The 13,588-nt window shown below is 39.1% G+C and overlaps 1 protein-coding gene across 1 annotated transcript; it reads right to left on the reverse strand.

Annotated features, from left to right (window-relative positions):
• Window positions 1–403: 403 nt before the first annotated feature.
• Window positions 404–13,157, reverse strand: stxbp3 (syntaxin binding protein 3). The gene is made up of 19 exons (XM_042006284.1): window positions 13,044–13,157; window positions 10,744–10,793; window positions 10,520–10,601; window positions 10,320–10,396; window positions 10,141–10,213; window positions 9,968–10,068; window positions 9,418–9,563; window positions 8,703–8,796; window positions 8,336–8,460; window positions 8,129–8,227; window positions 7,990–8,047; window positions 4,941–5,006; window positions 4,649–4,729; window positions 3,320–3,455; window positions 2,876–2,982; window positions 2,685–2,783; window positions 1,202–1,287; window positions 797–945; window positions 404–530 (listed from the first exon to the last, which is right to left on the reverse strand). Exons 1-19 carry the CDS (start codon window positions 13,087–13,089, stop codon window positions 427–429), a joined length of 1,779 nt encoding a protein of 592 aa, XP_041862218.1. The 5' UTR covers window positions 13,090–13,157; the 3' UTR covers window positions 404–426.
• Between the last annotated feature and the right edge of the window lie 431 nt (window positions 13,158–13,588).

Below are 13,588 nucleotides of genomic sequence, written 5' to 3' on the forward strand. Positions count from 1 at the left end.
GTCTGAATGTTTCCCAGAGGCCATACAGCTTGTAACATTACCAACATCATACATTAAGGAAAAAGGTAAACACATATTAGGCATGTTCTTTTACATAAAATGCTCTTAGTACAAAGACAACTGGCTTTTAATATGATCTATTTAATTAAATCTCATTACAACGCCATACATTTAATAAACAGGCCACACTCTTAGTGATTCAATAAGAAGACCTGCTAAGTGAAATGACAGAGGAAAAAGAAAAAGTTTTTTGCATACCTGATAACTATAAATGTGCAAAAGGGAAGAAAAGGTATAAAGATGATCATAAGGTAAAATCCCTTCAGTATTCCAATAGGGAAGTTGAGTTGAGTGCATTGTTCTGAGTAACATGAGATGTAAGGAAATGTAGGAGTTTAGGGAGATATTATATGGGGGCCACATTTTTCAGGCATTACTCCTTTCCTCTACTGTAAAGGTTTCCATTGGGCCTTTGCTCAAGGCTTTGATGTCATTCAGAAGACTGGTGGGGGTCAGAATGTGGGATGAACCTGGATACAAATGATAAAGAGCTATTAGGTTAACAAATTATGAGGTCAAAAATCACTTTTATAAATTCTAACTGGCTACAACAGGGGGTGGAAAAAAGCAAGAAATAAAACCAAGCAACATAATGCAATGTTAAGAGGGCAAAAGGCAAATTAAAGCTGTTTACCAACAAAATCTAAGCCATATATAAGTTCACTGAATGATTAAAATCTCACTGAGTGTGGAGAAATAAAGCCATGTCCTTGTGTACCACTGTATTAATGCTCACCTATGATGACTTCGCAGGATTTCACTGCCTGTGTGACTTCATAAGCACATCGCATCTCAGAGTAACTCATCCCTCCAATAACAAAGATGATAAGACGTGAGCCAGAGCGGCGTTCATCCTGAGCACTGGGTTTGTGCTTCTGCCGGGCACTGTGGAGAAGGGAGGGCATCAGAAAATTATGAACACAAAATTTAACAGAAATTTGGAAAAAGAAGTGGTCACATTCACATTATTAAAAAAAGATAGAAGACCATCATCCTGGCAAGAAAGCAACAGCAAACATCTGAAACCTGTCTTAGGTATCTCTTGTTTAAACAGTTTGTTTTTTTTTTTTTTTTGTTATTCCCCCCCCTCCCCCCATAAACTGCTGACTCATGTCTTGTGTGATCATTTAAAAAATCCCACCTGACAGCTCCGGAGCCATTCCAGGCAGCAGGACACTCAGACTGGTGTGGCCATTCTCTGGTGTCCAGTTTGTTCTCTACAGCATCCTGAAGGTAACAGGATTTAATTTAGTAGCACATAACATAATTCAAGCCCTATAGAGAACAAATCTAATTGGTAAGCTCATGACATGGATTCATATGGACTTTTGTTTATGAATATGGAAAGTATTTAAATGCATATGCACATCAAGAAAAATTATATTCAATAGTTCAGTTATCATTTAGCATCTTATCAGAGCAACAGCATAAAATAGTTTTGAAACTAGGTCTTAACGTGGAACCATCCACATTTCTGACAAGTTTAGTGACATTTGCAAGCAAACTGAGCTTTCATATGAGTGAAATTCAAAGAAATGTAGACATTGAAGCCAGGCAATAAAATCCATCCGTCTTAACTCGAGCTAAAGTCATTTAGACTTCAGAATCAGCAAACAAGTATGCATTTGGTGCCAATCCTCTCAGAAGTAGAAATGTGATTATTACACATTAACTGCTGCTAATTACAACATGTATTCAAAACTGAGGCAGGCAATAAGAAAACATTCAGCTGTGAAGCTCTTCATTGGCTCAGTATTAAAAGATTTACACTGGATCATCATTTCATGGTCACATACAGAGACAGAAATCAGTTTAAACTTATTTCAATGGCCACAATTCAAAAACTCATTTGTTTTCTGCCGTGACAGGAAAAAGATTCACTGCATTTTACAGAATATCAGGTGCAAAGGTGCAGAGGTGAAAATGAGGACAACACACATAAAAATCTGTCACAGATAAGATCTTAAAAATTGTTCCTTGTCATTTTAAGCAGAAGGGATTTCTGATAACGCTTCTTATAACAACTGAAGTTTGATGTCCAAGAGTTCCTCTGTTAGATAATCAACATGTTAGAAACTCCTCCTCCACTGAGTTTCCCATCTTGTTCTCAGAACTGGAATCAAATGTCTCAAGAGCTAAATTTTTTTTCTCCATATTTTATACTTTCTATTTTATATCATTTACCCGACTTAATATAAACAGTCACCAGAAATGTAGCCACAAGACAGAGTGAAATGGCAGGTGAGAAAACTGTATTTTAATATGTATGTGTCTTTATAAAAGGCAGCAGATAACAGCGGAAATGGAAACAGAGGGATCATTGCCAGAGTTTACACAAAAGTGTTGCCTTTGTTGTGCACTATAAATGCAAATATGTACAAACAGAAAATCGTAACAGTATACATCTGATGACCCAAATCTCATAGCCTCCCTTTGTTCTGCTGCCACGGTTCTTTTGAAGAATTTTCTCATGAATATTGTTCAGCGAGAGGTTGGGGTAGCACACTGACCTACATGTTCAAGTTGGTTAAAACAGACTTTAAAAAAAAAAAAACGAGCTGCATGTAAAGTGAATAAAGCAAAGATTTTAGTGCTATGTTTTTTCACATCATGATCTCACTGACCTCCATCACATCCTTTATGACCGGAGTCCATCTTGAGAGGGTGTACCTCTCATCCTGGGAACGATCCCGCCGGGTTGGTTTGCGAGAGAAGAAACTAGGCTGAAAACAAATGTACAACAATATGTGGTAAAAATCACAGTTACAATCAGTTTCAATTACAAGCATAGAATTAGACAATCTTCTAAACGAACCGATGTGATGATCGGGACGCCCAGTTCTTTCCAGTTCAGGATAAACTCACGATCACTCTCAATCTTGACATGTTGGATAAGTTTACTTAAGTTTTCATCTGTTGTTCCTGTGATTACACACACCAGACACACAAACCAAAGTGACAATCCTGTGATGTTTTATTGCAGCTGCAACATTTTAGTCAAACAAAAAATAAACAATAAAAGATATTTTTTGGCTTTAAATTTCTTTTATGATCTCTTAGAATAAAATAAATACAAATGGAAAATTTTATCAAGACTGTATCACTACTGTATTTGCAAATATGAAATTGTATAATTGTTTCTAAATACCAGATTTAATAAACAAATAAAAATCTGAAATCTGTTAAATTCTTTAAAAGATAGTGAACTGAGCTGAGGTTGTTTTTTTTTTTTTTTTATTTAATTTATTTTTGTTTTTACCGCTGAGGCTGAAGATGTAAAGCAGCACAGCTCTGATTTTGTCATAGGTGCTGTATGGGTGGAGCAGAACAGGCAGCAGAGTCCTCATTGGATCTTTCACCTTCACCCCATCCACATCTGCACCTACTGCAAGGTCCTACACAGAAAATACACAGCATATCTTACATCTGGAAGATTACTAATACAGCTAACACATTTCTCCTGACTCTCTGAAAAGCAAAGGTTAGATTTTGCTACAGAAAAGTACTCATCATGAGGAATCTTAGTAAACTTCCATGAGATCTGTCTTTTCCACACTTGCTGTTCACTTATGAAGTAGTCATACCATTAATTGTGGTGGTGCAATGTTGAATTTTGAGAGGCGGGTCACAATGGTTACTGACAATGAGTATTAAATAGAGGAATAAGTTACTTTGTGCAAGTACAGCACTTTTAGCACAGTTGACCACATTTGGAAACTCCAAAAAACTGACAACTGACAACAAAGATTACTTCTTCCCTAAATTATTTTTAAACCAATTTCACAGAACTACTTTTGTATTATAAAACAAGTAGGGATGGGCATTTTAGGTAATTTAGTCGACTAGTCAGGCCTTTCAAAAACGATTAGTTAATAAGTCCTGACACCATCATAACGTCATCAATGATGAAATTAAAAAAATACTTTATCTCCAAATGGAAAATGGTAAAACATGTATGAGATGTTATTTGTATATGTGTGTGTTCCATAAACAAGTGTTTTTACATTGTTATAGTTTTAACATTGTGTGGGCTCTAGGGTCCTGTATTATTCAGCAGGTAGAAGAGAAAGTGGGACGGGGGAAGGGGCTTGTTTTAAGGGCCTGCAGTGCTACCTGAGCTAAACACTGCACCCACAGGAGCATTCTGCAACAACAAAACCAGTTATTTTCCTAATCTTTCCATCTGGTCTTTTTGCTCCTGAAGCAACATTTCTGAGGGGTTAGTAACCGTGCCGCTCTGGTCTGTTGCCTCCACTATCGGTGAAAACTCGGACAGCTGCTAAACTTTCTGCTTCCACACAGAGGTTGGGAGGCGGCAGAGGTGATTACTCCTGGGTGAAACTGCAGCTAGCTTCAGGGTTAGCTCCAATCACTTAACCGGTAGCTACTAGCAGCTAGCTTTAGGCTTAGCTCCTTTCACTTCACCCAGCAGTGGTGAAGTAGACACGAGACTGGTGGAACTAGAAGAGCTGTGTGGTTAAAGCTGGTAGCAAAACATTTGCAACTAAACAGCAGTTTCTGACAGCGACTCTCTCTGCTCCACTGTGGTAAAAAAAAAAAAAAAAAAAAAAACAGAAAAGAGACAGACCTGTTCAGCCTTGCAGAGTTTTTCCACGTTGTTTGTGAACTGGTTCATGCAGTCTTCAGCCAACTGCAGATGGATAGTTTTCTAAAAGAATAAGGCATGAAGAAAAAGAAACCATCAGAGGTTATTCCTTTTCAGTTAGTTTCCCTGCTAATACCATGACAAAGGAGAAAAGGAGTGGTTCATTTGTCCTACAATCAATGTCAAGACCAATCACTGGAAGAACGTTTGTTAAAAAAACACTAACTTAGTATAAATCAAGTGTTACAGTTGCCGTAATTTTATTGGTTCATACCTGATTCAGCTGTTTACGGAATGAAGGCATCTTCTTCATCATTTGCGCCAAATTGCTAATTGTGATCTGAGGAAAACACAATGTTTAATGTAAACTAGAAAAAGCTGTTATTTGCTTAACAGCATGTGTGAATGCTGTCATGGAATGAAATGCTGAAAGATGGCTGAAGATAGTGAAAGATAGCTGAAATGTGACTTTTGAAAAAGTATTTATTAAGCTGAAGTGAAAAGCTGAAGGACTTAAAGCTCAAAGTGTCACGATCATGGGCTGTGTGGGGGTCATGTTCGTCATTTTTCTGGTTGTAGTTTTGGGTTGTGGTTCTGGTTTTTGTCATTAGTTTCTGTTTTGAGATCATGGTTTGGGTTTTTGGTTTTTGTTAGTTTTTTCCGTATGTGCTCTTATGTGGTCATATGTGGTACATGTTGTATGGATTATCCCTGTCTTGTGTGGTTCCTTGTCTTGAGTTTTGGGAAATAAACCTTTCACCTGCAGCGATTCTGCCTCCTGCCCTGACTGCCTGCAATTGGGTCCTCACCTCCACCGCAGTCCGTGACAGTAGGATCTAACCAGAAAAGGACCCAGCAGGCAGAAAGAACCGGCTCAGCACTGACCAAGTGGGCCCTCCCTTCATTCCATCTGCAGTACTGGAAAGATGGCTATGGGGAAGTGATCCCTGGATGGGTGATTCTTCTGACATGGACTGGTCTCATTCAGATGAGGCAGATGAAAGGGTGAGCTGGCTTGAGTGGCGGACTTCTCCGACGGAGGATTCCCCTGAGAGATCCCCATTCTGGGGGTCCAGACTGGTGATCTGGACACCGCCAGGCAGACCCACACCACATGGGTCTGCACGAACTGCGACGGGAGGTAGAAGGAGGGGAGGCTGTAGACGACCTCACTGCACACCGTCGCCACCAGCTCCCAGGCCTACGTCTCCAGTGTCACCTCCAGCTCCAGTGCCTCAACACCCCACACCGGCTCCCAGGCCCACGTCTCCGTTGTCGCCTCCAGCTCCAGTGCCTCAGCACTCCACGCCAGCTCCCAGGCCTACTCCAGCACTGCAATGTCCGACGCCAGCTCCGAGGTCCTGCCCAGCTCTTCGGCGTCCCACGCCGACGCCCAGGTCCTGCCAGTCTCTTCAGGTCCCTGTTCCTGAGGGGGTCAACGGTTGTGACACCTCTCTTCTGGTTCCTGTCCCTGAGGGGGTCAACGGTTGTGACACCTCTCTTCTGGTTCCTGTCCCTGAGGGGGTCCCCGGTTGTGACGCCTGTCTTCTGGTCCCTGTTCCTGAGGGGGTCAACGGATGTGACACCTCTCTTCTGGTTCCTGACCCTGAGGAGGTCCCTGATCAAGACGCTCCTCTCCCTCTTCTGGTCCCTGTTCCTGAGGAGGTCCCTGGTCAAGACGCTCCTCTTCCTCTTCTGGTCCCCGGTGCCGAGGAGATCGCTCCTACCTCGCTGCCTGAGGTTGACAATTTGACTATGCTATGTTCTCTAGTTCCAGGGCTCGTCGCGTTATGGTGCCTGTTGAGCCCTCTGGAGAGTCGGTCCCAGTCAGTCCGCCTTCCAGAGATTCAGCCTGCAGGAGATCCGTCTGCTCTGCCTGCAGAGATCTAGCTTGCTCAGCCTGCAGAGAATCCGTCTGCTCAGCCTCCGGAGATCCAGCCTGCTCAGCCTCCGGAGATCCAGCCTGCGATCCAGCCTGCTCAGCCTTCAACCCGTCCGGAGCTCCGGTCCAAGCCTGCCCGTCCGCCAGAAACCCTGTTGTCTGCGCCTCCTCCAGGTCGTCCTCCAGAGGTCCGGCCCAAGTCTTCTCGACCTCCATGTCGACCACCGGAGCTTCTGCCCCGGTCTGTCCGGCCCCCAGGCCGGCCTTCTTAACTGACCCTACTGTCTGCTCGGCCTCCGGGTCGCCCTCCTGATCTGACCCTCTTGTCTGCTCGGCCTCCGGGTCGCCCCCCTGAACTTTGTTGTGAGGCCTGTTTTTGTCTGGCTGCAATTGGGTTCTCACCTCCACCGCAGTCCGTGACACAAAGTGGAGTTAAAAGGTGCTGAAAGGGTAAAAGGTTGAACTATAATGTGCTTAAGATTGCTGAAGATGGCTGAAATATGGTTGTTGAAGAAGAATATATGAAGCTTAAGTCAATTGTTGGAAGGATTTGAAGCTCAAACAGATGTTTAAATGTAGTTGAAATGGTGGAAAGCTGAAGTAAAATTTGCTTAAGATAGTTCAACGTGGCTGAAAATGGCTGAAGTCTGCTTATTGAAGAATCAGCTGAAGTAATCATGAGGCTGAAGTCAATAGTTAAAGTATTTAAAACTTAAACTGAATATTAAAGGTGCTGAACTGGTTGAACGTAGAACAAATCATTATAAAAGGCAGAAAGAGCTGAAACAGAGTTGAATTGGCAGCTGAAACACAGTCCATCTTGTAACTGAGGAGCAAAGGACATGATGGGAGGACAGACAGAGGAGGAGAGATAGAGGAGGACATGTGGCCTGTTGTAATGAGAAGGATAAAGAGGAGACAGGAGAAGACAGAGACATATGTGGACTCAATAGGAGGCAAAACCAGGTGAGAAGTCCATAATCTGGATCAATAAAACTGTGTGAATTAGGTCAAAGGTCAGCTGGCTCCTAACAGCTGAGAGCACTCAGTGAGTAGAAGATATCAATAAGTTGAATAGAAGTTTAATAGCCCAGTCCCTTGTGAGTTGTTTAAAGTTTGAATGGTGTTTCTAGCTGAAAGTATGCTGAAGTTCTAAGAGCTGAAAGTTTTTGAAGGAGTTGAATGCTGAAGAGCTGAAATCCTATTGATTTCAATGGCAGCTGAAGATCAATATATGATCAATAACTTTAAAAGTTGAACAGATATCAAAAAGTTTAATAAAAGCAGGAATCTCCTGAACGAGCTAAACGTTTTGATACCAAAATTGTTAAAATCGACTGAAGCTAGCTCAAGATTTAACAGCATTCACACAAATATGCAATTCAAGCACACTGTAAACAGTTTTCAGGAAATCTCATTGGCATAAACAAGAGCACCATACCTTCTCATCCGGCTGTTTCTTTTTAGCAGATATTTCCTTCATCATCTGGGGTATTTGTCTATTTTAAGAAAACACAAATATCAGGCTTTGAGTGACAAGACAACATAAGACTGCCATAACCCAAATGTTGCACACATACTCTGAAACCTCAGCGATGTGTTTATGTCGTAGCTTCACCCAGAGCATATCATCCTCGTTCAGCAGAGCCTGCTTCTCTGAGCCGTCTTTAGACTTGTACCTAGACACAAGATTACCCAGATAAGTGGTTTTAACTATCAGCGTGAAAATGTGAGACAGTACAGTATGTGTGTAATTCTAAGTTGAGGAAATGCAGTGCAAGGTTTACTTGTAGGTGTCATCCTGGATATCAATAAGGTCATAGGCCATGGCCTGGTAGGTGAGCTCATGAAGGATTGGGGTGACAGGGTCAAAACCTCTTTCAACTATCAGCAGCTGGGCCGGGGTCTTTACCTGTAGAAAGAAATGAAATATATGTGTGTTTAATATACAAAAACTTACTCTAGCTTTTTTTTTTTTCATTTCTTGTGATAAGTTTGCTTAATTTTTTTATATTTATTAAATATATATATATATATATATAACTTTTGTAAACAAGATGTGGAAAATAACACTGCAATTTGAGGCTCTCATTTACTACAGAGGCTAAGACTTTGTTTATTCTATCAACAGTCTTTGTTCAGCTGGTGTCTCACCTTTTTCTTACCACTGTCATCCAGCTCGTAGTGTCTAGCCAGCTTGTTGTCAACCAACTCGGCAAGAACTTTGGCGTTCTCCATGTTTCCATCTCTGTTTACGATATTATTGTTAGCAAGAGAATTTAATGACAGAAGTATTTTGTCACAAATTCAGTCAATCGCATTTAACACCTTTAACACATAGTAATGAATTCTTTCATTGATCATGTTGACTACATCCAAAATTTCAGTTTTATGCTACGTAGAGCTTTTCCATGGCTTTATATTCACCGGTAATCCATTGCCTTTGAAGCTAAACAGGAGCAAAGTGAGCTGCTTTGAGGGAGCAATTCTGTTGTACTAAAAAGTGTTTGGGCAGCCAATTAAAAGCATAAATTGACTCCAAAACTACCACCTCCCCTAACTCTGACATTAGATTGTGGAGACTGAGTCTGACAATTTCTATTTTTTTTTTTTTTTTTTTTAAACAGACAGTTTGACATCCACTACCACTTGACAGATGTCTGGCCAGCTGTGCAGAGAAGAAATAAAGCTAGGTGACATCTCCCCCCTATTTTCAGCACAGTTTTATTTTTGTTTACCTCACCCAAAGCCTACCTACTTCCTGCTACTGTTAGGTCCCACATTCTATATCCTTCTTATAAAAGGTGTTCTTATGTTTTGAGGAATGAAATATGTTGTAAGGTCAGAAACTAAATCTTCTTTGGATTACTTCTTGTATCTGACCCCTGGGTATTCATCCAACGTGGCACAGAGAGTGATGATCTGATCTGCAAGTGTCTCCAGTGTCTTCTTTTTGTCTTGACTGTGAGGACTGTAGATGCTTCGGAAAGCCCCAGGATTATCACAGGTGAATACCTTAAAAGCATGTAGTAGATCATTTTATACAAGCATATGATAAAGAACCAAATCAATATTTTTCTAATCCTTAATGATACCCCCAGTTCCAAGAGTAAACGCCTGAATGTTAACAGAATTATGAAAAAATAACATTAAAAACACGTCAGATGTTTTTGTATTGCAAAAGTAGAGTGAACAAACTAGCTACTGAGCTCGAGCCAATAGACAGTTGCATCATGACTTAAAGCAGCCAACACCCATGAACTATTCGCTCAGAGCATTAAAATCTCTTTCTTTCAATAGCACGACCCAGAAAACACCAAACAAAGTGAACTTCCCCTCAGTTAACAGGAGCCTAGATACAAAGAGGAAATGTAACAGTACAGAAAAAAGACCACACTCTGCAAGCTGCAAACACTCACTTGTGCCTCTTGTGGTAAGAAGGAGATGTTGATTTCTTTGCAGACACGTATGTACTTTGCACAGTAGAGCTTCATGTTGTTGAACAGGTCATCAGGGCAGTCTGTGGAACCAAAAAAGTTTTTAGTTTCTGTTATGATACTGTTGCTGTAAAGAGCGATTATAAGTTACTTACAGTCAGTAAAATAAACATATGCTGATTTGTATTTGGGTTTGGACTTGAAGTCAGCAATAAAGGCATCCACGCACTGTGAAAAAAATTAATTTAAAGCATTAAGGGAGAGTTTGGCAGAAAAAAAACAAACAACTTTAATTATTATTCAATATGACCACTGCAGGAATATGATGGCAAACCTTGGATGTTGGTGTCATGAAATAGATTGCCTTCATTTCAGGAACAGGTTCTCTGCTTTTGTACAGGTCCTCTACAACTAAAGAAGCAAAATATTTATTTTAAGAATAGCTGCTGTAAAAGAATCCACATGAAGACTTTTATTATTCCCAAATGATGCCATACATAAAAAGTACTGGTTTTGCAGCAATGGAAAACTTACTTGTTATTTTCTCTGCAATCAGATCAGACATTTTGCAGCATGATGAAAGGAGCTTGGTGGTGAAGGGATCCAGAATCAATATCTGTGATAATTGACAGTGTTTTACAGTTGTGTTACCAAACCTTAAAATAAGCATATTATCAGTTACAGTCCATAAGTTAAATTTAATCTGTAATATGGAGATCATCATTTCATGTAATTATAATCTTGTAGTTTTGTCCTACCTTCCATACTTCCGATTTTCTGCAGTCTGTGATAATTGTGTCTTTTAGTCCTGTAGGAAACACAGAACAAACCAACATGAAGAACATGACTAAGCAGTCTACCTATTGTTAGGGCACTTCATATTCTGCTCATTTTCATATACATTTATCTTCATATTAATACAATGATTTAATCTGTGAATCATGCCAGACAGATAGCACTTATATCGCGTGTCTATAAAGAGTCTGCAGAACAGAAACTGACTCCAGACGAAGATTAGTTTAGGTCAGGAGTCTGCAACCTTCACAAGACAAAGAATCCATTTTTCCCTCAGCCCAGCTAAAAAAAACTCTTTAAGATGTTATGATACCTTTTGAAAAAAGGTAAAAAAATTTTTATTAATATCTACTATAGGAAATTTGTTGTCATTTTTAAGAACCACATTTTTATTTCTATTTTTAGATTTTTAAAATAAAGAAAAACCAAAGAGGATGACGATAGACTTTCATCTATAGGATGTTGATATATGAGAGAAATTATGTTTAAAAAGAAAAAAAGTCCATAGTTTCCAACTTAATGACAAGACCTTATATATATATATATATATATATATATATATAGACTTTTTTTTATTGGTACTTTTAGTGTCATTACGTTCATTGCATTTATTCTATGAAAAAATAGAAAAATTGTTATAAACCTGCATTTGTTATTATATCTATATTTAAACACATTAGTTAGTTCTTTAGCATTTAGCCAGTATAGTATTAAGGGCAATTGTGGAAAGTCCAGAGGGCCACTTGCGGCTCCGGAGCCACAGGTTGCAGACCCCTGGTTTGGGTTATAGTCCGACTCTTGCAGTGGCCTTGTCGAGATGAGATCTAGTTAAGACCACCTCACACTGTTTTCACGGATGCACTGTCCAAGCACTCAGTCCTCGCAGGGGTCGCCTGAGAAGGGTATGGGCCGAGACCTTGAGTAGAGTGAAAACGTTCTTGGAGGAAAAATGAGTGGTAAAACAACTTGTGTAGTTGTTGAACCCATTTTTCTTGCTGCAGCATAATAAATAAAAGACAACTCAAGCTTTATGGATTCATTTCTCACTGATGTTTTTGTGAAGAATTTCCAGAACGGTATCGAATAATTTAATTAGAGACAGATCTTTCCCATCAATTGCACTTTTATATGCCACACTTCTGGATATTTAAAAGGGAAAAATAGGACTAAAATTTTATTTGGGTTATTGGCTGTGAATAAAGCATTGAAAAAGTAATAGCCATTCCTGCTAATTCCTGATAGTTTGTAAACCAGGTTTCATCCAATGTTCAAAATTCTGCTTTATAAATCAAAGCAAAATAGCACCAACTCTTAATTTGTATCTGTAAGCATTTCAGAAACCATACAATACAAAAATTCATTATGTTATACATATTTTGGTTAGATAAAGAACTTTTTAATAAGAACATTTCTGGTTACAGCTTAATGTATAATGTTCTTTGAGGTGTGTCTCATGATTTTAGTGTCCTTGGCAAATTCTGAAAATTATTTTTTTTAACAAAGAACTACACATAATCGTTCTGCTTTTTAAATGTAAAAAGTAGAAATCAAATAGCTGATGATCGCAGACAAACTTCATTTGTCTGAATCTATCATTTTTATAATTTGAATGCAGCTATTGAATTTTTCAGAAACTGATTCAAGTCTGTCATTTTAGGACAATTGAATCAGTGATACATAACAAATTCTTCTATATCAACATAAATAATATAACACATTTAAGAGCTCTTCTAGTAGGCTTTTTATTTGAAGGTAAATAAACAAATGAATTAATACATTTTAGAGATTAGTTTTGGTCAGTATAACGCCATATGGCCCTTATTTCAGCGTATTTCGATATCACTCTGCTCAGCAGACATGAGCTAACTCCAAAGTCGTCATTAGGAGCATGTTTGTAAAGTTGACATGTTTGTGACAGTTATTCCGACAGTGTTGGCATGTAGAAATGAGGTGGAGCTCCAGTGACCTCACACTGACAACTCACACAAAGTGCATACTACAGATGTCTGAAGATGCATGACAAACAAGTTTTAAATTCGGTTCGTTGTTGTTTACTCTATCGATTATACTCTTGTCCCAAAGTTTAGGACCTTTCTTTGCAAAAAGCCGCAGAACGAAACCTTTACTGCAATTCCCTGGATGCAAAGTCACTCAATACTTATTTATTAATAACAACACGTAGTTCCAAACCCCGTAAGAAAATAACGAAGTCCTACACTGTATTATACAGCCACGAAATGCTATACTAGGGAAACTGACTTACTTTTCCAAACGATTCCTTTCAACCCGTGTCCAGAGCCTGCTGCCATTTTGTTTTCTTTAGTTTTTCTTTTCCCCAACTGCGCCTCTTCTTCCTGTCGGTCCCGTGTCCACGGACTCTGACGTCAAAAGCGTCAACAAGTGTGCGACAAGGCGCGACTGGGGTTTTTTCCTTACTGCTAAACAAAAAGTGCCTTTATTTTTATTTATTTATCTTTTATTGAATCTAAAATGTTTCGAACATTAAGAGAAACGAAAGAAAGTTGTTTCTGATAAAGACAGAAACAACAAAAAATCGCAAAGTTAAATAGAGGATAAAAGGCAGTCCGAGATTAATTGAAACAGACTTATTTTTAAATTCACAAGCATAAAAATATAATGCATGCTTGTATGCTACTTAATGAAGATGTAAAAAAAAAAATCTGTTTGATTTTAAAAGACTAAATATATTGTTGTTATTACATAGAATTAATAAATCTTCTCACAGTCTTAGAGAGAAAAGTCTTTTTTTTTTTTTTTTTTTTTTTTTTTTTCGGTTGCTACATTCTT

This window comes from Melanotaenia boesemani, chromosome 14 (genome assembly GCF_017639745.1).
Source record: "Melanotaenia boesemani isolate fMelBoe1 chromosome 14, fMelBoe1.pri, whole genome shotgun sequence".
Lineage (NCBI taxonomy): Eukaryota > Metazoa > Chordata > Actinopteri > Atheriniformes > Melanotaeniidae > Melanotaenia > Melanotaenia boesemani.